At 27.1% G+C, this 27,987-nt stretch overlaps 1 protein-coding gene across 1 annotated transcript; it reads right to left on the reverse strand.

Annotated features, from left to right (window-relative positions):
• Nucleotides 1-700: 700 nt before the first annotated feature.
• LOC134830347 (cell adhesion molecule Dscam1) lies at nt 701-27,761 on the reverse strand (the record flags this gene model as incomplete). Its single annotated transcript, XM_063843797.1, has 21 exons — nt 701-949; nt 1,956-2,124; nt 2,191-2,346; nt 2,516-2,588; nt 2,646-2,794; nt 2,859-3,029; nt 3,091-3,166; nt 3,332-3,402; nt 3,469-3,544; nt 4,371-5,345; nt 5,965-7,729; nt 8,998-9,307; nt 9,378-9,520; nt 9,593-9,729; nt 9,793-10,372; nt 12,940-13,105; nt 13,799-13,988; nt 16,369-16,445; nt 23,364-23,422; nt 23,488-23,609; nt 27,636-27,761. Coding segments are annotated over 21 exons (5,772 nt in total), but the record flags the coding sequence as incomplete, so codon positions are not given.
• Nucleotides 27,762-27,987: the final 226 nt, after the last annotated feature.

Consider the following 27,987-nt stretch of genomic DNA (forward strand, 5'->3'; position numbering starts at 1 on the left):
TTTAATTAATATTTGAATCATAAGTAAATCATTTTTATAACAGTTACATATTCATTTTTTTTAATAATAAAAGGCTTTTTTGGCCTCACAATTCATCTTAATTCTCCATTTTTTTTTTATTAAATTTAATTTATTTCTAATTCAGTTGTTTATTTTTTTTCTAACTTATAACTTAAGCGACATCCATGTAATAATTCAGAATCTAAGAACGACAATGGAATGAAGCTTTTTGAAGGTAAGAGCAACAAATTAGGATAAAAATTCAGCTTAAATGGAGTTTTTTTTTTATTTTAATAGAATTTCATAGAAATCGATTAAAATTTAAAATAACAATTTTTTTTACACATTTTGGCACTTTTTTTTAAAGAATTATTAATTATTATTTTTTTTTAACTAAAAAGGCAAGTGCCAAGAGGAAATTAATTCTTTGGTACGGATAAAAATCACTAACGTCTTTCTATGTTTTTTTTTTGTTTCGATCAACTAACTTCATTCATTTAATTTTATTGTTTATTTAATAATTATTTATATTAAATTTGTTTTAAATGCATTTATTATTCGTTATATTGTCAGTGTTCATAGAAATTATTTTTTTAGTTAATATTTTCCACATTTAGTATTTAAATATTTTTTTTTTCTTTTTCGATTGGCGCGTTTTTTTTTGTGACGACGCCTTTGAGTGATATGAGATTTTGAGCCGTTGTTAAAATTTTTTTAATTAATTTTCATAGAAAAAAATCTACTTTCTCAGTCTCTGTTGTTTTTTCTTTAAACATTTATTTGAAACGCTTCCCTTTGGAGTTTCTGTCCCGGTCGAATGCGGGGCGAACTGTTGCCTTTTTTGCTTGAGCTTTCGGGATTACTTGATTCGGCACGTCCCGCAGCCATGAGATCCGAAAAGCGAGGCGGCGGATTGATTTGGGAGTTGTAGCTTGGGTAGTTTGCTATGCTGTGGATTAAATTTTGAGAAATTTTTTGGTAAGTTTTAAGAAATTTGGATTAAAAAATATTTTTAAGAGTTGAAAATTTTATTTGCAAATTTTTTTTTTAAATTGTTAAAAATTTTGCTTAAATTTCATTTTGATTTTTTTTTTTAAATTTTTAAATTAAATTAAATTTTTAATTAAATTAAATTTTTAATTAAATTAAATTAAATTAAATTTTTAATTAAAATTAAATTAAATTTTAAATTAAATTAAATTAAATTTTAAATTAAATTTTAAATTAAATTAAATTAAATTTTAAATTAAATTAAATTAAATTTTAAATTAGGCCATTAAATTTAATTATTTCACTTTATGTCGCCCCCCCCTCCGATTTTGCCGAAAAAATTCAGGGGGAAAAATAAAAATAATAAAAAAAAGGAAAATTTTTGACATTTTTTTGGTACTTTTTGATTAAAAAACGATAATAATGTCCAGTAAAAATTAAAATTATATTAGATATGAACTTAACTTGCTTTAAAAATGCATTATCTATCGAAAATTTGATGAATAAATTTTTGAGTCACGTGACCAAATTTTTTATTTTTTCTTAAATTTTCATTTTGTGAAATTTTATTAAAATTTTTACTTAAAAACTTAAAATAATAAAAGTAAAAATTATTTTAATGTGTTCAATCAACGATTAACCTTCAAAAACGTCAAAAAAATAGTAAAAAAAAATAATTTTTTTTTTATTTTTTTTTCCCCCCCCCCCCCTTCATAAAAATCCACATGCGACATAAAGTGAAATAATTAAATTTAATGGCCTTATATTAAATTAAATTTTAAATTAAATTAAATTAAGTTTTAAATAAAATTAAATTTAAGTTAAAATTACGATTTTTGATGAAATTTCAACTTTTTGAAAGAAAGTTTCAGCCAGAAAAATTTTCAAAAAAAATAATTTTAGCAAAATTTTTAACATTTATCATCTTTAAAAATTAATTTTTAGATTTTTCATCAAAAAAATACCTGAACGTAGTCTCATCATTGTGCGACGAATACCCGCTCGAACTTCTAACATGCCGTTTCGACAAATTTTGCGTGGATTTCGAGGCTTTTCGTGACTGATATGACGGTTTATGCTTTCGCGATGAGCTTGTTGGCGAATTTTCTGACGAAGTCGAAGTCTCTTCTTGTTCTCCTAAAAGCAAAAATTAAAGAAAAATTATTTTTTTGAAAAAAATCTGGAAGAAAAACTCACCACGTTGACTATTCGCACGATAACTGGCCTGATTTATCGCACGTGCTTGCAATTCGTTGTCAGATTCGGAGCCAAGTGTATCGTATTCTGTAATTGGTATATGAAGTGTTAATATTTTTCGCACTTCGGAGTCTGTTGAGCCAGCATTATTGTCCGATTCTACAAATTGTATATCTAAAAAAGGCGGTTGATGCAGAGTCAAAACAACGTAATTCATTGATGGCATGAAACGGATGATGAGATGAGATGAAAAATGAAGGAAAAAAATGTAAAATGCAAAAAATGAAGAGAAAAAAAATAAAATTAAAGGAAAAAATGGGAAAATTACCTTGACTCTCGGAATGTGGATCTCGTAAACGCCCTCCCTTCCGACGAACTTTGGTATATTCCGGTTCTTTTGTCTAAAAAAAGGTCGAAAAATCATTAAAAATTCATTTTTAGACCGAATTTTAACCCACATGATAATTATCTTTGACATCGTGATACACGAAAGACCCTCGCACGGAGTGATAAGGACCGCTATAGACATTTCCGCTGTACGAGCTCTCACTGTATGTCTGTTTATTCAGTTGGAAAGTCGCGTAAGGACAAATATCTTCAATGTATTCTACAAAAAAAATTTTTTTTGATGAAAATCTTGAAAAATCTTCAGAAAAATTAGATTTTCTTACCATTTCCTTCCGCTTTGTAACTATCTGAGCCCACAGAGTTGCTATTTCGACTGCCATTCTGGATATGAACTGCTAAATATTGCTGATCTCGATTGTGTTTGCTTTGCAAATTGGCTAACGAAGGAGAATCTGACACCGAAGACGATGGAATTCGATTTGCGCTTGTAAGTTCTTTTCAAAAAAATTATTTTTTTAATGACAAAATTCAAAAAATTAAGAAAAAAATTCTTACTTCGTTTCCTGATCAACAAAACAGCTGCCGTTAGTCCCAACAAGATGAGAATCGACAACAAAATCGGAAGAAGTACCTAAAAATGAACAAAAGAAAAACAATTGGGATTGCATAAATTATCTTTGATTGTATCTCCTTATGTTAATGTCGACGCCTCGCCTTGACGAACGACATCTCAAAGGTAATAAAATCGATTTTTTCACGTAATTTATGGCACAAAACGAAATTCACAAAAGATTACCTTCATATTAGCATAAAACGGACTTTCGCCCATATGTTGGATGGGATTTTGGAGATCCGGATTGTAAATTACTGTTAAATGGTGAAGAAAAAGTTTGTCATTTTCCATTATCTTGATGGGCTTTTGGGTGAACTTACCGCCTTGCACAGTCATTGTTGTGAAATTGTACACAGCCGATGTTGAGCCAGCGTTGTTGTGAGCTGTTACGCGAATCTGAAAAAAAAATTTAAAGAATTTTTATTAATTTTTTTATATTTTCAAAATTTTAAGAATTGTTTTCTTATTTTTTTTTTTTTTTATTATTTTTAATTAAAAAATTTTTTTTTCTTTTTTTACAAATTTGTTTAGAAATTTCTTATCAATTTTTATTTTTTTTAAATTTTTCTTTTAAAATTTTTCAATTTCAAAATATTTTTAAAATTCAATAAGAAAATTTTAAAGAATTTTTATTAATTTTTTTAATAATTAAAACTTTAAAAAATTTAAGAATTTTTATTAATTTTTTTTTTTAATTTTTTTAATTAATTTTTTTAAATTTTACAATTTTTTTAAAAATTTTTTAAAATTTTATTTTTTTAAAAATTTTTATTATTTTTTTATTAATTTAAAATTTTTTATAAATTTTCAAAAAATTTTTTTTAATACAAAATTTTTCTAAATATTTTTTTTTTTTAATTTTCATTAATTTTTAAATAATTAATATTTAATTTTTTGTTGTTAAGAATTTTTTAATTTTTTTTTCTGCGAGAATTTTTACGAAATTTTTTTTAATATTTCATTTTTTTTTTTATTTTTACTTTAAATTAAATTTTTTTTAAAAAATATTTTAATTTTTTTTACAATTTTCTATAAATTTATAAATTAATTTTTAAAAATTTAATTATTTTTACGAATTTTCTTAATTTATTAAAAAAATATAATTTTATTTTAATTTTCTAAATTTTTAAGTTTTTTTTTCTTACTTTTTTATGAATTTTCAGAATTTTTTTATGTTTCAATTTTTTTTTGTTTTTAAATTGAAATTAAAAAAAAATCTTACCTGATATTTAGTCGAAGGCTGCAAATCCGTAATCGAAAAAATCCTCTCTGTAGGCGCTACGTGATTCGCAACCATATTCCATTGTCCTCTTCCAAACGGGCGACATTCAATCACGAAATACAAAATTCCGCATCCGCCATCTGCCCACGAATCGAGCCAACAAGTCACACTTGTCGAGTTATTCGTCAGCATTTGCGAGTGTTTTGGTTGAATTGGCGCCAAACCTTTCGTATAAAAGTTGACAATGTCACACGGAAGTCCCGTTCCTATCTTATTATACGCCGTTATGTACAACTGATATCTCGTCCCGCACCACAAATTATTCAAAAGATGCGAATTTGTCTTCGACTCAATCTGCAGTTCTTCCCAATCGCCATTATCGCGCTTGTAATTGATCACATAACCTAAAATCGGACTCCCGCCATTTTGATTGTCAGTCCATTCAAGTAACAAACTATCGGTGTAAGTTTCTATCACGGATAACGTTGGCGGAGCAGGAGGAATTTTGATCTTTACGCTGTACAAGATCTCATCGTGTCCCCAAGTATTTTCGACGCTACACGAATAATTTCCCGCGTCGGTATTTTGACAATCGCGAATGTACAAAGTTCCGTTTTTCGCGATGGTTTTTCGATTGTTCGTTTCGAGCGGTTGTCCATCTTGGCGCCAAATTGTCACGGGCGGAGGAACGCCAACTTTTCGACAATGAAAGACGAGATCTTGCTTCCATGGCGTCACGATCTCGCGACTGAAGGAAACAATTCGCGCGGGAACTTTGTTGTTTGGAAGAACAGTTACTTGTTTGGATTTCTCGCCTTCGCCGATTTTTGTGGATGCTGTGACCCAAAATGAGTAAGTAGCTTGCTCTTGAAGACGAGTTGTTTCGAAAATTTCAGTTTTGGCGCCCAAAATGCGTTTGTTTGAGCTTTCTTCACGACCTCCGTCGACAACTGACATGTAGAAAGTGTATCCGATCTGTAAAAATAAGAAGTGAGAATTAGAAAAAAATGATTTTCAAAGAAAAAAATTGATTTTTTCATAATTAATATTTTTAACCGATTTGAATTAGCAAAAAAGCGATTTTCAAATTTTAAGCGGTTATTTTTTTTAAATGAACAAATTTTCAATAAAAATTGATATTTTAAAAAAAAATACTTTAAAATATGAAATTTTTAAAAAAATTATATTTAACCGATTTGAATTAGCAAGAAAGCGATTTTCAAATTTTAAGCGGTTATTTTTTTGAATGAACAAATTTTCAATAAAAATTGACATTTTTGAAAATAAATCTTCTAAATACTAAGTTTTTCAAAAAAAAAGTTATATTTAACCGATTTGAATTAGCAAGAAAGCGATTTTCAAATTTTAAGCGGTTATTTTATTGAATGAACAAATTTTCAATAAAAATTGATATTTTTCAAAAATTTTTATATTTAACCGATTTGAATTAGCAAGTAGGCGATTTTTAAATTGAATTGTTTGTTTTATTGAATGAACAAATTTTTAATAAAAATTGATATTTTTGAAAGAATTATGAATTAAAATCTAACTTTTCAATAAAATTAATCAAAACTAAGTAAAAATAAATACTTACAATTTCGCCATTTCTATATTTCGGAGGAAGCCACGAAACAATAACCTTATTACTCGAAGCAGGTATCGCCTTAATATCATACGGAGCTGATGGCACATCTTCATGCGTTGTACAGAAAAACGGTTTAGATTTCATCCCATCGCCAACTTTTGTATAAGCCAGTACCCAAACCGTATAATTCGTATACTTTTGCAAATTTTCAATCGTTTGATACTGATTTGTAGTTTTCAGAATATGCGGATCTTTTTCATACAAATCATCAGCTGATATATAAGCAACTTTAAATCCTCTGATTTTCCCGTTTTGCCCATCGATATGAGGCGGAGACCATGTCACATAAATTGAAGTTGACGATAAAACGTCGCATTTGGGGGTTTCAGGCGCCGAGCTTGGCACATCTTCTAAAGTTTCGATGACAATTTCCTTACTTGGAGGTCCGCTGCCTTGACTTGTGTACGCTTGAACGACAATGTTGTATTGCGTGTGTTTATTCAAGCCTTGAAGGAGCGTTTCACCCCCGAAATGGGATCGAAGCTCGACAGTTTTGAAACTGAAGCCTTCTGTGGGATTGATTTCTTCGCTGCTACTACTGATCACGGTTTGATATCCGACATAGTAGCCGAGAAGATTTCCATTCCAATGTTCCTTTTCGGGAGCGTCCCATTGAAGGAAGATTTCGGTTGAGCTTTTAGCTTCGCCATGTACATTTAAGGGGGGACCTGAAGGCACTTCCTCGAGAGTTGTTACTTGAACTGTTTCCGAAAAGTCAGATGCTCCGATTTTGTTCTCTGCTGAGACGCGAATGTGATATGCTTTCGCGGGATGCAAGTTTTGGATGTTTACCATGGTTTGTGTTCCGGCGACAACAATACGATCGATTTGTTGCCACGAGTCTCCCGCGCTTTTATACTGAACGTGATATTCTTCGATTTGGCTGTTTCCGGCGTACGGTTGACTCCATGTAAGTTGCAAACTTCGTGATTGCTGCGAATTGATTCGTAAATTTTTCGGGGCTTCAGGAGCTTCTTGCACGATTAGATGAATCGCCATTTCGTCTTGCCCGAAAGCATTGTGCGCTTGACAAATGTAAATTCCCGAGTCTTGTCGATATGTGTGACTTATTCCAAGCTCTGATACCATCCCGTCATCCAACTTTTGATTCCGGATCGAATAACGCGAATCTAAACTCTCGTCAATGTAATGCTTCGTACTCTCAGACTTCCATTTGATGTCAATCGGTAAGTCTCCTTGCACATTGCACTGAATGTGGATCTGTTTGTTCTTCGTGACAAACATTTGTTTCGTTTTCGTTGTAAAATGCGCCGCTACATTCACTTTCAGGTAAATTACTTTGCTAACGCCCGTTCCAATGTTGTTTTTGGCTTCGCATAAAAAATGTCCCTGAGATTCTTTGGAGATTTTCTTAAAACTAATTGATCCGTTGGGATGCAACGAGACGTTTGGCTCATAGAGGAAGTCTTTGTATTCGCCGGGCGTTGTGCCGATTGCCTTTTTCCAGTTTATCACGGGTTTCGGGTAACCGTCGGCTTGGCAGTGCAGTGATATGTCTTGACCAGCTTCGGCGCTCGAATCTTTCGGTTCGAGAACCCATTTGGGAGGAACGTTGACAGTGAGGGGAACTGTAAAGGAGTCTGTGCCGGCTTTGTTTGTCGCTAAACACGTGTAATTGCCGCTATCGTCGGATGTGATGCTGTCGATCACGAGATTGGCAGAGTATTCGTCGAGACGACGGATTACTTCAGCGCTGAAAAAAAAAAGAAAAAAAATTATTGATGAAAAATTTATTGGTAAGTTTTAAAGAAAAATTTTCATAAAATCATAAAATTTGAAAGAATTTTTAAATTAAAATAATTTTTTAAACAGAAATAGAATTAAAATAATTTTTTCTGAAGAAAAAGTAAAAATAATTCTTGCATTAAAAATAAAAAAAAAAAAAATAAATTTAATATTTAATTTTTGGATTACAAAAAAAATTAATTAAATTAATTTTAAATTTTAATGAAGAAAAAAAAATATTTAATTGAAATTAATTTTTTTTAAAAATTAAAAAAAATGATATTAAATTTTTATTTAAATTTTTCAGTCAAAAATAAAAAAAATAAATTAAATATTAAATTTTTTAATTGAAAAAAAAAAAATTAAACTCAATAAAAAATTAAAACTATTTTTTATTAAAAATTAATTTAATAAAATTTTATTTCAATACTATTTTATTAATTCTATTTTCAATAATTGTTAAATAATTTTTAAAAATAAAAATCAATCAAAATAGAATTAATAATTTAAATAAAATAATATTTAGTTCTTATTTTAAATTTATTAAATTAATTTTAACTGAAAAATTGTTTTTTAATTTTTTTTTCTGAGTTTTAATCAATTAATTATTTTTTTTTTAATTTAATTTTAATTTGATTTTTTTTTATTTTTTAAAAATTTAAAATTAATTTAGTTTAATTTTTTTTGTAATATAAAAATTTAATATAATTTTTAACGCAAAAATAATTTTTTTATTTTTATTAACAAAAATTTCTTCAATATTTTATTATTTAATTTTTTTTATTAATTAATTAAATTTTTTTTAATTAAATTTTAATTCAATTCTATTTTTTATAATTTTCAAATATTTTTTAAAAATAAAAATCAATGAAAATAGAATTAATAAATTTAAAATTTAATTTTTTTTTTTAAATTTTATTAAATTTAAAATTAATTTTTTAATAATTTTTTAATTAATTTTTTTTTAATTTAATTTTAAATAAATTTTAATTTGATTTTTTTTTTTACTTTATAAAATTTAAAATTAATTTAATTTAATAATTTTTTTGTAATATAAAAATTTAATATAATTTTTTTTTAATTTTTAACGCAAAAATTATTTTTTATTTTTTTTTTTACAAAAATTTCTTCAATATTTTAAATTTTATTTATATTTTATTATTTTTTTTATTTAATTTTTTTTAAATTATATAATTTTTTTTCTTCAACAGATTAAAAAAATTTTTTAAAACTCACCCATTTATCCCGTGCATCGCTTTTCCATTCCTCTCAAACCGAAACGTAACCGGCAAATCTCCTTCCAGAATCTGACAACTAATCGCTGCTCTCATTCCTTCCCTCAGCATATTCGTCATCGCCTGAATCGGCATAATTTTCGGAGGAACCAACACCTGAATCTCTACATTTCTTCGTGCTGTGAGTTTTTGCTTATTCTGAGCCATACAAGTGTACGTTCCCGCATCCTCATATCTTTGCAGTTGTTCAATTACCAAAGTTCCATTGTTATAAGCACGCTGACGACGATTGATTGGCAACGTTTGACCATCTACAAAGATGATTTTCAATTAATTCAAACCAAGCAATTTTTTCAAGGAAAAAAATAAAAAAGCACTTACCTCGCTCCCAATGGATTTTATCGATTGGATATCCAGCAACAGGACATTTTATGACGAGATCACTGCCCGCAACGCCCGTAATTTTGGGCATCTCACGAATAAATGGATTGCCATAAACATTTACTTTCGCACTATGCGATACTCTGGCGAGTCGTGAAAAAAAAAACAAAAAAGATAAAATTTATGATCACGATTTTTCGCCGTGTTTGACTTACTTTCCGATGTTGTTGTGAGCGATACAAGTGTATTCGCCGCCATCCTCCTCCTGCACGTGCGTTATGTTAACATGACTAATTACATCATCATGCATCGTCACGTACTGTCCCACGAGGAAACGCGCACTATCGGGTATCTGCGGATAGAAATTGAATTAAGAAAAGTGGCTCATGACAAAAAAAAATAAAAAAATTCTAACCTTGAATCCATCGAGTTGCCATGTGAACTGCGGCGGAGGATTTCCCGTAGCGACACATTTCAAAGAAACTGTCGGGCCCGGTTGTAAAGTTTGTTCCGAGAACCAATAAATTAATTCCGGTAATGCGTCGCCCAATTGAAGTTCTGCCACAGAACCTGCTTGTTCCCATTCGTTCGAGATGAAACATTGGTACATCCCTTGATCTTCCTTTTGCATTTTGCGAATTATCAAACGAGGCGGATTCGTCAAGATTTCGATGCGATTGTCGCCCGTGATGCTTTTGCCATTGTGAAACCACGTGACCTCGGTGATGGGATAACCGGAAGTGACGCAGTGAAATTGGGCGTCTTTGTCAACGTCGATCGTTTGAACTTGCGGTTGGAGATGCGCCGAGAGAGGAGCAGTGACTTGCACGTGAACTTGAATGGTTTCTTCGCCGGCAGTGTTGTTGATCCAACACATGTACTTGCCGCTGTCTTCTTGGCGGGCCTTTGTGATTTTCAGGAGACCCGGGGAGACGACGGAAATGCGATCGTTGAGTTGAAGGGGAGACAGTTGCTCGGCGTCTTCTTTGAACCAACTGAAAAAAGGAAAAATTTTTGTTAAAAAGTCAAGAAAATCTAAAAGTTTATTAAAATTTCAAGTAAGTTTAAAGACAAAATATTGAAACAAAAGAAAAAAAAATATTTTTTAAAAAAATAAAAAAAATCTTTTTTTGTCAAATCTTGCTCCAAATGGATAAAAATTTGTCAGAGGGCTCTAATTTATCATTTTATAACTTAAAACTGCCAAAAAATTGAAACTAAAAAAATTTTTTTCCTTTGACATAGTTTTGTTTTAAAAACTAAATCAAGAGCAAAAAAACTGTGTCAAAAACTGTGTCAAAGCAATTTTTGTCAAATCTTGCTCCAAATGGATAAAAATTTGTCAGAGGGCTCTAATTTATCATTTTTAATCATTTTGCCAAAAAATTGAAACTGAAAAAACTGCCAAAAAATTGAAACTGCTCTAAAAAATCATTTTTTAACTTAAAACTGCCAAAAAATTGATTTTTCCTTTGACATAGTTTTGTTTTAAAAACTAAATCAAGAGCAAAAAAACTGTGTCAAAAACTGTGTCAAAGCAATTTTTGTCAAATCTTGCTCCAAATGGATAAAAATTTGTCAGAGGGCTCTACTTTATCATTTTTAATCATTTTTTAACTTAAAACTGCCAAAAAATTGAAACTGAAAAAATTTTTTTCCTTTGACATAGTTTTGTTTTAAAAACTAAATCAAGAGCAAAAAAACTGTGTCAAAAACTGTGTCAAAGCAATTTTTGTCAAATTTTGCTCCAAATGGATAAAAATTTGTCAGAGGGCTCTAATTTATCATTTTTAATCATTTTTTAACTTAAAACTGCCAAAAAATTTAAACTGAAAAAAATTTTTTTCCTTTGACATAGTTTTGTTTTAAAAACTAAATCAAGAGCAAAAAAACTGTGTCAAAAACTGTGTCAAAGCAATTTTTGTCAAATCTTGCTCCAAATGGATAAAAATTTGTCAGAGGGCTCTAATTTATCATTTTTAATCATTTTATAACTCAAAACTGCCAAAAAATTGAAACTGAAAAAATTTTTTTCCTTTGACATAGTTTTGTTTTAAAAACTAAATCAAGAGCAAAAAAACTGTGTCAAAAACTGTGTCAAAGCAATTTTTGTCAAATTTTGCTCCAAATGGATAAAAATTTGTCAGAGGGCTCTAATTTATCATTTTTAATCATTTTTTAACTCAAAACTGCCAAAAAATTGAAACTGAAAAAATTTTTTTCCTTTGACATAGTTTTGTTTTAAAAACTAAATCAAGAGCAAAAAAACTGTGTCAAAAACTGTGTCAAAGCAATTTTTGTCAAATTTTGCTCCAAATGGATAAAAATTTGTCAGACAGCTCTAATTTATCATTTTTAATCTTTTTATAACTCAAAACTGCCAAAAAATTGAAACTGAAAAAATTTTTTTCCTTTGACATAGTTTTGTTTTAAAAACTAAATCAAGAGCAAAAAAACTGTGTCAAAAACTGTGTCAAAGCAATTTTTGTCAAATTTTGCTCCAAATGGATAAAAATTTGTCAGAGGGCTCTAATTTATCATTTTTAATCATTTTTTAACTTAAAACTGCCAAAAAATTGAAACTGAAAAAATTTTTTTCCTTTGACATAGTTTTGTTTTAAAAACTAAATCAAGAGCAAAAAAACTGTGTCAAAGCAATTTTTGTCAAATTTTGCTCCAAATGGATAAAAATTTGTCAGAGGGCTCTAATTTATCATTTTTAATCATTTTTTAACTTAAAACTGCCAAAAAATTGAAACTGAAAAAATTTTTTTCCTTTGACATAGTTTTGTTTTAAAAACTAAATCAAGAGCAAGCAAACTGTGTCAAAAACTGTGTCAAAGCAATTTTTGTCAAATCTTGCTCCAAATGGATAAAAATTTGTCAGAGGGCTCTAATTTATCATTTTTAATCATTTTTTAACTTAAAACTGCCAAAAAATTGAAACTGAAAAAATTTTTTTCCTTTGACATAGTTTTGTTTTAAAAACTAAATCAAGAGCAAAAAAACTGTGTCAAAAACTGTGTCAAAGCAATTTTTGTCAAATCTTGCTCCAAATGGATAAAAATTTGTCAGAGGGCTCTAATTTATCATTTTTAATCATTTTTTAACTTAAAACTGCCAAAAAATTGAAACTGAAAAAATTTTTTTCCTTTGACATAGTTTTGTTTTAAAAACTAAATCAAGAGCAAAAAAACTGTGTCAAAAACTGTGTCAAAGCAATTTTTGTCAAATCTTGCTCCAAATGGATAAAAATTTGTCAGAGGGCTCTAATTTATCATTTTTAATCATTTTTTAACTTAAAACTGCCAAAAAATTGAAACTGAAAAAATTTTTTTCCTTTGACATAGTTTTGTTTTAAAAACTAAATCAAGAGCAAAAAAACTGTGTCAAAAACTGTGTCAAAGCAATTTTTGTCAAATCTTGCTCCAAATGGATAAAAATTTGTCAGAGGGCTCTAATTTATCATTTTTAATCATTTTGCAACTCAAAACTGCCAAAAAATAGAAAAAATTTTAAAACATTTTTTTTTCATTAGACATCAAAAAATTCAAAAACTCACCGATAAGTAGGCGGCGGATGCCCTTGCGCGATGCACGGTAACGTGATATGTCCATTTAGCACAACTTGCCTCGACGAATGCTTCTCTACATTTATTCTTGGTTGCACGTGCCCTTTTGGCTCCGTAACTATTACACGTCCCGGATATGTTGAAAGTTGAACTTCACCTAAAAATCACAAAAAATCTTCATAAATTTCATGCCCCTCGAGGAAAAATTCTCTCTTGCTAATCGGGGCTAATTTAAAAATACAAATTACATAATCGTTAATAATTTTTTGTAATTTCCATAAATCATGGAATCATTTGATAGATGGATTCACAAAATTTTCTAAATAAATGTCAATATTTCACACGCGACATTTATTAGCGAAATATTCCGCATTCGTCGTAATTCGCTGTGATTTTACGTTTTTGATAAATATTTTCCCCAGTTTTCTATGACAACCGGCATTTTTGTGTACAGCAGCGGGAGAGAGTGTCGAAAAAGTCATGAATGAAAATGTTCTCGATTGCCACCCTCGTTGCCCCCTTTGTACGATATTTACTACGAAACTATCACTCTTTTTTACGCAAACATGCGCATTTCTGTCTCCGACCCGATTCCGAGTGCAAGATGAATTTTGTTATCCTTTTTTTTCGTGTTTCGACATGCGACTCGAATTCCCGTACAACCTAGCCGATTTATTATTACGTTCAAAATAAATACATTTTAGCGTAATTTCGTGCACAAAGTACACAAAAAACGACACAAAATTGCCAGTTATATAAATAAATCATCTACTTGTTACTTGCGACTTTGAAAAAAAAACACGCGACATAAATTATTTTTTTTTTAATTTTCATGGAAAAAAAAAATTACCTGTTAGTTTATTTACAGTTCGACACTGATACTGCTTGTAAGCGTCACTCGGGCCGGCATTGTTCACGTAGAGATCGCCGTTCGACAAAACGCTGTACTTGCCCCCGATATCGGTGTTTGGATAGAGATGCATGCCATTGTCTTGCAGCCATGCAGTGACAATCACGTAGTCTTGCACGTAACTAGGCACCTGTTTGAAGGGAGATAAGGAAATTTCGGCGTTATTGTTTTGTGGTTTTTTGCGGAAGTTGATTGGAGGAATTTCATTTTGAAGTTTTTAATATTTTTCAATCAAAAATAAATAAATGAAAAAAGTTACAAATTAATTCAATTTTTTCTGCAGATTTTTTGTGCGATGTAAAATAAACGGGAGGCAGAGAGAAAAAATGGGAAATAACTCAATTAAGAGACAATTTAATATCAGAATTTTTTTCAAACTATGAAACAATTTTTTGTTTGATGATGGAACGAAGTTTTATCGTTTTTTGTATTTTTTATGATTTCTTTGTTTTAAAGTTGAAATAGAATTTTTTGTTGAATTTATATTCATTTTAATAAAAAAATTAAAATATTCTTTTCTTAAATATTTACAAAAAATAAAAATAAAATAAAAAATAAATAAAAAATAATAAAAAGTAAAATTAATAATAATATAAATTTATAAATAAAAAAATTAAATTGAAATGAAATTTATAATTAATTAAAATTATTTTTAAAAAAATAATTAAATTTATTGAATTTAAAAAATTAAATATTTTAATTAAAAAATTAAATTTAATTAATTTTTGAAAATATTGTTATAAAATTAAAATTAAAAAAAATATATAAAATTATTTTAAAATGGTTAGAGTAATTAAAAAAATTAAATTTAAAAAAAAATAATTAAATTATTTGATTTAAATTAATAAATTAATGATAAAAAAAATAAAATATTAAATATAATTTTTTTTAGATAAAATTATTTTTAATTTAATTTTTTAATTGATAAAAAATAATAAATTAATATTTGGGCGTTAAATATTTTATGCAAAAAATATTTTTTTTACTTTTAATTTTTTTTACATTTTAATGAAAAATAAAAAATTTTATAAAAATAAAATAATTTTTAAAATTTTAATGGAAACGCCTGATATTTTTTTAAATGAGGGATTTACTTGCAATATTAATATAAATAATAATAATTAAAAAATATTTCGTTCAATTATTTCACAAATTATTTAATTTTTCTTATTATTTCTTTTTACCATTTTTTCTTTATTATTTATTTTTTTTTATTAAAAAAATTAATAATAATTATTTTTTTTAATTTTTAATTTTTATTATTATTTTTTTTTTTAATTTTTTAAAATATTATAGGATTAATAATTTTTTATAAAAATCAGGTAAGTACATCAAAATTCAACTTTTATTAACCGATTAATTTTTTTTTCTTCAAATTTTTGTTTTTTTATGAATAATATCGACATGACCTGAAACCCGATAAGATATCATCAGCTGTTAATATCAGCTTGATTAGATACGAAATTTGTATCAAATGCGTTTTTCTTGTTTAAAAATTAATCAAAACAATTATTATTTAGTATTTCTATGAAAATCAATCAGTTTGTTTCGCAAAAAAAAAAATAAAAATTAAATAAAAAATGTCAAACGCTCCAAAAGAAACAACTCAACCTGATTTCAGTGTTGGAAAATTTGTAAGAAAAAATAAATTAAATTAAATTTTTAGAATTATTTAAAATTTTAATGAATTTCAGGTTAGAAATCTGCGCACAATCGATATAAATAGTTATGCGACTCGAAAATCGATGGCATTAGGATTGCTTGATTTGGCATTAATTACTTCTAATTCTGCTCAATTGAAATATTTGTTGGAATATGGACCGTCTCATGAATATTATAACTTGTTGTTTATACTTGTGTTGACTTCAATTGGATTACAGGTAAAATTTTTTCTTAATTTTTTTTTGAAATTTAAATTTTTTTTAATAAAAAAAATTATTAAAATATTAAATTTATTTTTTTATTAATTATAAATAATTTTTTATTAATTTTAATTTTTAAATAAAAAAATATAAATATTAATTAATTATTTATTTTATTTTTTTTTTTATTTTAATATTTTTTATATTAATTTTATTTATTTAAAAAATTATTTAAATTAATTATTTATTTTAATTATTTAATTAATTAATTTTTACTTAATTAATTAAATTAATTTAAAAATAAATTTTAAAAAAATTAAAAAAAAACTTAAAAAATTTTTAATTTATTTAATTTAAAATAATTCAATTAATTTTTTTTTTATTTTTTGAAATAAAAATTCTTAAAAATCATCAAATTTTTTTTTTAATTAAATTTTATTTTTTTAAAGCTCCTGCAAGCTCTTTTAATCGTAATTCTCGCCATGTTCTACAACTTGAACAAATTAGAAGAACAGAGAATGGCTGACATCATCAACAGTTGTCTTGTGGGTCTGACAGTTCTCACAGTTGTCGTTAATGTCGTCTTAAACGTTTTCGAAATGCGAGAAGTGCCTCACAAAAACATCAACGAAGGCTCAAAACTCTTACCTGACACTTGAGGACGGCAGTGTTGCCTGTCATCACATACTCATCATGCACTTGCACATTATATTTTTGACTAACAACTGCAAAAAAAGAATAAAAATTAAATTTTCTTCTCAAAAAAAAAATTCATTTTAGGACAAAAATCGTGAAAAATTCGAAATAAATTATGCAATGAACATTACATTATTAAAGGATTGACCATCTGCTCATCCCCGAAAAAAGCGTAAAAGTAACAAAATAAGAAAAGTGCTAAATAAATAAAAGAAGTCATGCGTCGTCGTCGTTGTATTGTGTTTTGCTCGGCGTGGCGTACGAAGGGTGATAAAGCTAATAAATAAACCCGCAATAATGCGAAAGTTAAGACTTGAATGAGTGGCAAGAAGTAAGATGAGAACAAAAAAGCACTTAACACCGACCATCCAGGGTAAAAGGAGAATTTATGTGAATGTAGCTGAAAAAATGAATGGGATTTACGTGTTCTTTACTTTTGCTTTTCATCAAATGATTTTGTACGACTTGGGCAATGCTCCAAATGAATGAACTTTCTCTGTGGATTGAAAATGAGGTAAAATTTCTTTTTCAGATTTGAACGTTAATTGATAATTTAACAGGTAACGTAAAAAAAATTAAAATTGAAGTTTCAAAAAAAGTTTAAGTCAAAACTTAAAACCTTAAGTTAAGACTTAAGCTTAAGTTGTTAAGTTAAGAAAACAAATTTTAATTGTCTGATTCTTAAGTTAAAGTCAAATTGAGTCTAATTAATAATTTTTTATAAAAAAAAAAATGTAATTTTCTTTTTAATTTGAACTTAAGGATTTTAAGTCGACTTTAAGTCATTGAAAAAACTATCATAAAATAAAAAAAATTTCTCAATTTTTTTTTGTTAATAATGAAATAATATCTTTGATATATTCCATAAATTAACAAAAATGAAAAATTGAGAACTTTTTAGATTTTTAAGTACTTTCAGAGACTTAAAGATCCTTGAACTTGACTTAAAATCCTTACGTTCATAAAAAGTGAGAATTTTAGTCATTTTAATTTTTTATATAAATATTTTTTTAAAGTAGTTTTTATCCAGAGCTTCAAAACATATTAAGTCAAATGTTAAAATCATTTAAGTTATGACTTAAGCTTTTAAGTCTGACTTAAGTCAAGAAAATTGAATAAATTTTTTGAAAATTTCAAAATAATATTTTTCTCGAATTTTTTTTAAAAATCCAAAAAAATAAATGACTTTCGACTTATTTCTAATTTTTCTTAAGTCAAGCTTAAGTCAAAAGTCTATTGAAATAAAAAAAATTTTTTTTGACTTAAAATTAATTTTTTTTTGTTTTTACTTCAGCTTAAGCCTTTATGTCAAAATATCTTATTTTTTTTACTCAATTTTAAAATTAAGTCCCAAAAGTTTAATTTATTTTTAATTTAAATTTTGCTTAAAATTTTTTACTGTCTTCGACAAGAATCGACTAAAAAATTAATGAATAATTTTTTTTACAAAATTAATCAGTTTTCATTAAAAAAAAAGAAAAAAAAATTATCAATAGAAAATTTTGATAATTTTTTTAAACAAAAAATAAATTATTTCAAAAAAGAACAATAAGACTTAATTTTTTCCTTTTTCTCTTCACAGAGCATCGATTACAATAACAGAAGAGTAGTTTTCCTCTATTTTATTGTACTTTAATTGCATAAAAAAAGTTTTAACATATGGTTCGAATTTTCCTTCTAATTTCCTCTGAAATACGAAAAATTCTCTAAGGCGCATTCAAAACTCGAATTCAAAAGAAAAATTCTGCCGAAAAATGTATCAAACTTCGAAAAAATGCGAAAACAGAAAAAAATTGCATTTTATTGTTCATGAACAATAAATGTTAAGATCAATCGTGCAGACATTTTCAAACAAGAATACACACAAAATCAAGAGGAAATAAGAGTTAAACAAGGAGAAAATTAAATTAAATTTTTCTTGTTCGTTGTTGGCAACTAGCAAAAAAAAAATCGAGAAAAAGGATGAAAAGATGGTGTTGAAACTCTTCTTCTTCTTCTCCTACATTTGCTCAAAGTACAAGCAAAAACATGACTTGTATACTGATGAGAATTGATTGAAACATGTTGAAAATTGAATGCAGACGTTTTCTTTTCTTAAAAAAGGGATTTTCTCACATAATTCGGAAAATCTGGAACAATCGAGTCCAATCAGTAATCACCGGATACCAAAAAAAAAAAAAATTCGATCCAAAAAGAGATCTATAGCTTTTTAATGTAAATTCATGGCATGCTGTAACGCCCTTGTGACTTTGCGAAAAATAACTGAAAAAGGATGAGGAATTAATTAAAATGCGAAGATAATAAGCAAGCATAGCAGAGTTTTTTTTTTTCATGTGCAAATGAATGAATATATAAAAGGAGTGGAGAAGCACAATGTAAGCGCAAATTAAAAACGACTGCTAAATGAGTGAAAGAAGAAAAGACACGGGGCAGAGGAGACAACGGCGAAGAAATGGAAAAATTTGCAGAGAAGAAGAGAAAAAATATGGAGAAAGAATGCTTTTGTCATCTTAATTTGTCTTTGACTATTGAGCTCTCGTTTCAACTTTTTTTTTGTACCTTTCTTGTGTTTTTTTTTATAGATATCATCTGCAGCAGGATGAAGAAGAAACTTAATGAATGGGCGTGGATTCGATGAAATTGGCGCTTTTTTTACAAAAATAATTAAAAAATAACAGAAATTGAGAAAAAATTCAAAATGTGCATTGGGATGAAAATTAAAATTCGCTCTAAGATGAAATTTAAAAATGTAAACTGGGTTAAAAATTTTTTTAAATTCGTTTTGTTAACATTTGAAATGTATATTGGGTCAAAAAATTGTGAAAATGCAATGAGTGAAATTTTAAAATGTGCATTGGGTAAGAAATAAAAATTTGCAGTAAGATAAAATTTTAAAATGTCAACTGGGTCGAAAATTCATTTAAAATTTTATGATCAACATTTAAAATTTTTATTGGGTCTAAAAATAGTAAAAATGAACTGGGCGAAATTTTCAAATGTGCATTGGGACAAAAGTTGAAATATTTTTAAAAAAATGAAAATTTGAATGTAAATTGGGTTCAAAGCTCTAAAAGTGAACTAAAAATTTGTATTTTGTTGAAAAATTGTGAATATGGTGTGGGTAAAAATTCAAAATGTGCATTGGGCTTCAATAGATATTAATAAATAAATATTCATTCAAAGAAGATGAAAAGCTTCAACATTAATAAAACTTGAAAGACAGTTCATTTAAAAAGCAGACAGACAACTTTTCAAGCATCATCTACCTACGCAAATTTTCCATTTAAAGCTTTCAAACAGAATCTGAAATGCAATAAAATAAAGAGCAACGTTAACAAAGAGTGAATGGCAGAAAAAAGTCCTGTACAATTCTTCGAAGCAATTATTCTGCGCTGCGATGATGGAAATGTTACGGTAAAAAATTACTTTATAATTACACGAGATTTGTTTTTTCTCCTTTTTTGCAGATACTGCAGTTATTCTTGTTGAAGCTTTAACAATAATTACAAAAATGGTTGAAAAATAGAGTAAAAGTGCAGATTTGGACCATTGTTCGAGAGACAAATAAAAAAGAAGTTGTTGACTCCATTTCGTATCATTGAGCGAAAAAATTGTTGAAGGAAACGTATCAGCAGCTTAACACTCCTTCGCAGCATAACAGCTGTCGACATGATAGCAATAATAATAACGGTAAAAGTCACGTTACAAACCTCATTGAACATATAATGTCTGTTCTTAACGTGTGTATGCTGAGTTTGTGATGTAACTATTCATGTTGTTTCGTTTTTCTTTTCTGTATGTTTGTTTTTGTGCGCCATTCACATAAACAGTATCTTATCTGACTCACTCCAGAGTCGTAGAAGTTGTGCTTTGTGGATTGAAAAGGGATGAATTTGGCACAGAGGTTTGTTGAATTTCTTCTGAAGTTCATTGACTCTCTTCAGAGGTTTATTTCATTGGAATTAAATTTTGAGCTTCCAAAGAGATTCAATAAACCTCTGAAGAGATTCAATGATCTCTTCAGAGGTTCATTAAATTTCTTCTCAAAGCTCTGAATGGATTTAATGAACCTCTGAAGAGATTCAATGAACCTTTGAAGAGATTCAATAAGCTTCTAAAAATATCTTCAGAGGTTCATTGAATCTCTTCAAAGGTTCATTGAATCTCTTCAGAGGTTCATTGAATCTCTTCAGAGGTTCATTAAATCCATTCAGAGCTTTGAGAAGAAATTTAATGAGCCTCTGAAGAGATTCAATGAACCTTTGAAGAGATTCAATGAACCTTTAAAGAGATTCAATAAGCTTCTAAATATATCTTCAGAGGTTCATTGAATCTCTTCAAAGGTTCATTGAATCTCTTCAAAGGTTCATTGAATCTCTTCAGAATCAAACTTTGAACTTCCGAAGAGATTCAATGAACCTCTGAAGATATTTTCAGAAGCTTATTGAATCTCTTCAGAGGTTTCTTTAATCTCTTTAAAGGTTCATTGAATCTCTTCAGAATCAATCTCGGGCCACGAAAAGAAAAGAAAACACAACCTTCGAAAAGAAGAGGTTCATTGAGCTTGAAGAGATTCAATGGAAAGAAAGAAGAGATTCAATGAACCTCTGAAGAGATTCAATGAACCTTTGAAAAGCTTCAAAAAAGTTCATTGAATCTCTTCAATATGCCAATTTCATCCCTTTTACTCTCCATCGAGCAACGAAAAGAAAAGAAAACACACACCGGAGTCAACAAAAAAAAAAATATAACGAAAAGAAAATGAAAAAGGTATATATTGTTTTTCGTGCAAACAAAAGTTGTGAGGAAAATTACAAGAGTAAACAGTGATGGAATTGTCTACACAGCTCGCAACGTGCATATGGCACATGTTGTTATGTGTCTGCGCCTAAACAAAGAATCAAGCAGAGAGAGAAAAAAAAACAGAACATGAACAACTTTTGATTGTATTCTATCATTTTGCGAGTTCATCAAAATGGAAGAAGTTCGAGGCAACAAAAAAAATGATGTCATAAATAAACAGAAAACGAGGAACGAGACATATTGTTGTCGATACTGTTTCAGCTCGATACGAATTGCCAAATGCAAACAGCAGAGAAAAAAAGTATAAAGTATCAGTAACAGGAAAAATATTGTGAAGCCCAAATTAAAGGATATCAGATTTCCATTTGGTTTGGTCAGCAAAACGAATGGCGATAACTCATGATGATGATGATGATGACGATGATGGAGTGAAATGTGTGTGTGCGGGGAATATTTGAAAAGCATCAGAAACAGAAGACGACGAGAAAGAAGAGTTTACGAGAAATCGCCCGAGGATATTTGGCTAATTTTAATTTGTCCGTATTTTATGTATCATGTTTACATTCGTAGATCAAGCAACTTTTTTAAATGGCTCTTCCTCGTTTTTTTTTTCATGGAGTTTTGTTTAAAAATGAGGAAAAAAATATGAAGAGGATAATAAGTCAAGTCATAATAAAAAATGGAGGAAGTTGAGTCTGGTGAGAGGTAATTATTATTATTATGCAACGATGTTTAACTATCATTTTGCGAACAATTCAAGCAGCTGCAGGGGATTTTATGTAAAAGTTGGAAACATTTTTTTTAAACGTTTTCCTTGAATTAGATATTAGTTGGAGGGAATGAGAAAATTACTTCCATGTCATTTTTTGTTTGAATTGTTTTCCTGTGTTAACAAAATATTTGAATGGCAGCAAAAAATCTGGGTAAGTAAAATTTTTTTGACAGATGTTTCATTTTTTCTCTGAAATAATTTTTTAACAAAAAAAATAAATAAAAATATAGAAATTTAGTGAAAATTAAATTTAATTTAGAAAATTTTAAAAAAATTGAAAAAAAAAATAAAAATTTAATTTAAATTAATTATTTATGTAAATTAAATTTAAATAATAAAATTAATTAATTAAAAAAATGTTAAATAATTAATATTAAAAAATTTAAAATTGCAAAAAAATAATTGAATAAATTTTCATTTAAAAAAATTAAAAAAAAAATATTAAATTTTTTTTTAAAATTTTAAAAAAAAACAATTAACATAAAAATTGAAAATTAAATTTTTTAAAAAATTAAACTAAATAAATAAAATAAAAAATAAAATAAATTAAATTGAAAAAAATAAAAATTTTATTTAAAATAAATAAATTATTTAAATGAAATTAAATTATTTAAATAAAAAAATTAATAATCGAATTATTTAAATAAAATTAATAATTAAACTAAATAAAAAATTTAATTAATTAATAAATTTTTTTTTTAATTTTTTAAAATTATTTAAAAAAAAATATGAAATTTTGAGGCTTTTATTGCCTCATGCTCTTGTGAAATAATTTTTTAATAAATTTTACATATTTGAGGATTATATTTGGATCTCAATTTAATACAAGAAATTCCAATTAAATTTACATGCTTTAACTATTTCTCATACTTTCGAAATTAAACTCGAGTCAAATCCAACAAATTTCTCTTTTTGTAATTCGTCTCGCGTTTTGCATTAAATAATAATCCCAAATTTAAAATTAGCATTCATCATGCTTGTCTCGTTTCAGAAACAATGAAAAACAACGAAAAAAAATTTTGTTCATAAATATTAACATCAGATGGACCAAAACGACAAATTTGTCCATTGTCTCATGACTCAAAACTCGCAAACTTAAAAATTATCCTCATTTCCATTTTTAACAAGGCACGTAAAAAGCATCAGGTGCTTGGGACAACGACGACGACTTCGAAGCTGTACGACGTGTGTGACATAAATAATGAAAAAAATTCCATGCTTGTTCATGCTTTATATAAAATTTCATCTTTCCCGAAGAAGAAGCGACGGTCATCAGATAAAACGTAAAATTTATCTCATTTCGAGCAGACAATGTCGAGGATTACGAAGTTGTCACGATCCTGCCTTGAATAAATTTCGAGCTTTTACTCACCCGCTTTTACAACAACTTCCTTACTAACAATGGCACCTACTAAATTTTTCAATTTACATCTGAAATTATTCGAAAAAGGTCATCAAAAATTTACTGCGGGACATGTTTCGAAATTTCTTCTCACCTGTATGTCGCTGAATGGATTTCCGGTCGATATTGCTCCGATGTGAACGGATAAAAGATAAGAGTGCCATTCTGGAGTAAGTAGACCAAGTCTTGATGCATCACGGAGGGCGACCATTCAACCTACGACAAAAAAAAGTGAAAAGTTCGTAAATGATTTAAAAATTTCACATGTGCAAAAATTGCTGAAATATGCTAAAGATAAAAGTCGGGTAATGATGCCACATAAATAAAATAAAAAAAAGAAGTTAAGACACGCAGGCAAGGGTAACAGCTGGAAAATGTGCTTTTTTAAGTGTTATTCATCGTCTGTGTTTGTCTTTCTCCCTTTACCAACTTGTTAATTGTTATGGCTTTGGATCGACTCGTCGTGAAAGAATGTTTTACAATCTCCATAAAAAAAAGAAAAAAACGAAAACAGAGCGCCACAGAGTGATGTCACGTCATTTATTATTTATTGCACATAAAAGGTTGTTCACTTGATGGATTAGGAGGCAAAAACATGTCTTACTGTGGCATTGTCTTTTGCTAAAATGCTAAAATAAATTTCGAGGAAAAAAGTTTTTGGGAAAAATATGAAGGATTTGATAAAAAATGTCGCTTCAAGGACAGGATGTTGAAAAAAAAATTTTTTTTTTGAAGATGACGAGATTTTCTTTGAAAATTATAAAATTAAATCTGGAAGATGCGAAAATTGTGAATTTAAAAAAAAATTAAATTTAAATTCTTTTAGATGGTTTTCTGTTAAAAATATTTAAAAAAATTAAAATTAACTTTTTTAAAAAATTTAAAATATTTTTTAATGAAAGAAAAATTTTAATTTTAATTTTTTAAATAAATTTTAATTTTTAAATAAAATATTTTTTAAATAAAAAAATTTTAAATAAATAAAATTTTTAATTTTTAAATTTATTTTTTAAAAAAATAAATTTTATTTATTAAATTTTTGATCATAATTAATTTTATTTTTTTTTGTTGATTAAATTTTTTTAATTATTTTAAATTAAATTTATTTTTTAAACTTAATTTATTTATTTAAAAGCTTTAATTTTTTTTAAATTTTTTTTTTTTTATTTTATTTTTTTTATAATTTGAAAAAAAATAAATTAATAAGTAAATTCTTTTTAATTAAAAATATCATTATTTTTCTTCGATAAAAAATATTTTAAATTTTTGATATTATTTTTTTTTTTAACTTTTAAAATTTAAATTTTTTTTTTGAAAATTTGATAAAAAATAAAAATAAAAAAAAAAATATTTTAATTAATTTTTAAATTTAATTAAATTTAAATTTAATTTGCTTAATTTTTTAAATTTTAATTAATTTTTTTAAATTTTTTTTTTGTTTTAAATTTTTTAAGAATTATTAAAATTTTTATTAATTTTTTAAAAATTAATTTAATAAAAAAAAAAAAAAATTCACAATTTTCGCATCTTCCTGAGGTCGTTAACCTTAAAAAAATTCTCTAAATAAATGTTGTTTTTGTCAAATTGTCTCAAAAACAACATTTACAAAATCAGTCCTTTCTGCATAAATTTGTTTTTCGCTCAAAATCCCCTTTTTACCGAAGCGAAATCTTTTGTCTCTCTCATTAAATGCAAATCAACTCGTCATCAATTTAAACTTGCATTTATGCAAAGCCTCAATCAGCATTTTACATTCGAATCCAATCAGAGACAGTTGAAAAAACATCCTCTCATGATGATGTTATGCCCCACTTTATAAAACGAATCAAATTATTTTGATTCAATTACTCGTAAATTGGATTCCAAATTCAATAATAGACAAATTACTACTTTCTTCTACGTAATTTACATAAAAGCCTAATAAAAGCTTTATCGTTTTGCACTAATGTGAAACAAAACAGCCAAACCTTGTTCTTGTAGCGAGTAAATTACCCAAAAAAAAAAAAAAAATTTACATAGGAGAAAAAAATCTCATAAAATTTTGATTTATTTTTTAAATGGAACAAAGGAAATTTTTTGGGGAGAGGAACAAAAGTTAAGCCCAAATTTTTTTCAGGGGGGAATTTTATTTTTTTTATAACGTGACAATTTCCTTCAGAAATGAGAAATTCGGGATAAAAACAGTGGGAAATTTTAATAAAAAAAAAGAAATTCAACTCTTTTGTTCCCGTTTCATCCCATGGAGTTAAGTGAATTTTCCTGAACTTTTTTTCATCCAAAGGGGAATCAATGTTCAAATAATGCCATCTCATTTCCGACACATCCGAAGTTTAAATACCATAAAATCTGGTACAATAAAAGACAATTTTTTTCATCTTTTTTTTCCTATAAACTGAGCACGATTACCGAGCTCCGTTCGAAGAATGACTTTGTCTAAATTTATGATGTGAAAAATGAAAATTTACATCTCACAAATCTAGCATGAAATTTATGTCTATGGCATTTTGCGTCTTTTCTAAGGAGGAAAAAGAAGAAGCATGTGTCACCCATGTATGAATTTTTATGTCTCATGATATAATGATATATAAATATATAAATGTGTAATGTCAAGGATAATAAAAAGTGGTGTGTTTTTGCTGCTGCTACCGTTCGTCGTCGTCTCATTTATTTAAAAGTTATGGGCTCGGATTTGGTGTGAGAGAGATGACTTTTTTTTTGAAGAGAAATGGGATTGCAATAAAAAGTGGCGAGAAAAGAAGTTAATGGAGATTGGATTGGATTAAAGGTAGAGGGACAATGGACCCTGACTCATCAAAAAAAGGCAAATTTTACACGATGGACATTAATTTTTTTTTTGTTTATTTATAAGGTTTGGAATTTTTGACCATTTACGAGATTGTTGGAGCATTAAATTTGATTTGTCGTCTTTGGCTTTTGAGAATTTTAATGGAGATTTGATATTCATTGGCTTTTTTATTGGGTCGATTTTATAATTCCCATGTAAAAATTTGTTCGATGAATTATTTTATAGGCTATTTTCGGTATTTTTTGAAAATTATGGGAAATTTTTGTTAATTCTGAACATTTTTTTTATTAAAAAATTAATATTTCACATTTTTGTACTCCTCAATTAACAATTTCGTACTCCTCATAACCTAAAAATTACGAAATCGTTAATTGAGGAGTACTAAAATGTGAAATATTAGTTTTTTGTCTTTATTTACAAGAATTATGGCTTAAATAATTAAGAAATGTTATAAAAAAATTTTTTATAGTTTTGAGGAGTACAGAAATGAAAAATTAAAAAAAATTTTTTTTACTTAATTCAATTTTTTGACTATTTTTCATTTCTCATAAACGAAAACAATAGAAAAATATTTTTTTGTTTTAAATTTTTAAAAATTTTAAAATTTTTTAATTTTTTTATTTTTTATTTATTAATTAAAAAATTGAAATAAATTAGAATTAAAAAAATTAATTTTATAAAATTTTTTTTTATTAAGTACAAAAAAAAATTTTATTTTTTAATTAAAATTTAATTTAAATTTTTAATTAAAAACGAATTTAATTAAAATTATTTAATTTAAAAAATTTTAATTTTTTTTTAAAAAAATATTTTTTGAAAATTTTTCTTGGGCAGAAGATCGAAACTTTAAACAAAAAGATTTTTTTTTAATTCTTAAAATTTTTCTCAATGAAATCTTTTTTTTTGTATCCAACCCACGTAAAAACAAAATGACAAGTAAACCAATATTTGGGTGTTAAAAACATCCGTTTAAAGCACTTTTCAACCAAAAAAGGGAAGAATAACGTCTTTCAAGATTAAGGTGTCAAGAAAAGCAAATTGTACAAAATGCCCCATTTTTATATCCCCGCCACAACAAAAAAAAAGAATAAGTGATTAAAAACCGTTAACAACCTCATAAAAGGTACACTTAGGTGCTAGAGGTGATGGAAACACACACAAGACAAAGGTCTTTTTCCATCACGAGAGAAAGAAAACGCAAGAAAAAGGATACAAAAAAGGGTCATACACTACTTCTCATTATTCTACATTACAAAGAGCGACTTAAATAGGACAAAAAAAAAAAAAAAAAAGAAAAATGAGGTAAGAATTGAGATAAGCATCTCTCTACCTACTTCTTTTACTTTTTTCTTTTCTTTCATAATCGTAGAGAAAAATTACTTTCTTGCGGTAAGCCCGAGTTTAACTTTTTCAATTTTTACTATGACAAAACTTACCGTTGGTTGCGGCGACCCGATGCCCGCACAATCGATATGTGTTCCAGTTTGATTGGAAAATAGCACGACATGGGGTGGCTCGTGCAAAAAAACTGGACCTTTTAAATCTAATAAATTTACGCCTGAAACGAGAAGAAGAGAGAACAATAAATTAGAGAAGATATTCGATGAGAAGTAACACAAAAAAAAATGAAATAAAAAAATCAAACCAAAAATAATGTTTCCCAAAGTAAAACAAATTTCTCTCGCAAGTTATTACTGTTAGGTACTTGCGAACGAATCTACATTGTTTGTTGCGCTTCGAGCATCGATGCTGCGGGAAATTTCAAAAAAATACGATTTTTTTATTTTT

Source organism: Culicoides brevitarsis, chromosome 2, assembly GCF_036172545.1.
Source record: "Culicoides brevitarsis isolate CSIRO-B50_1 chromosome 2, AGI_CSIRO_Cbre_v1, whole genome shotgun sequence".
In the NCBI taxonomy this organism is placed as follows: Eukaryota; Metazoa; Arthropoda; class Insecta; order Diptera; family Ceratopogonidae; genus Culicoides; species Culicoides brevitarsis.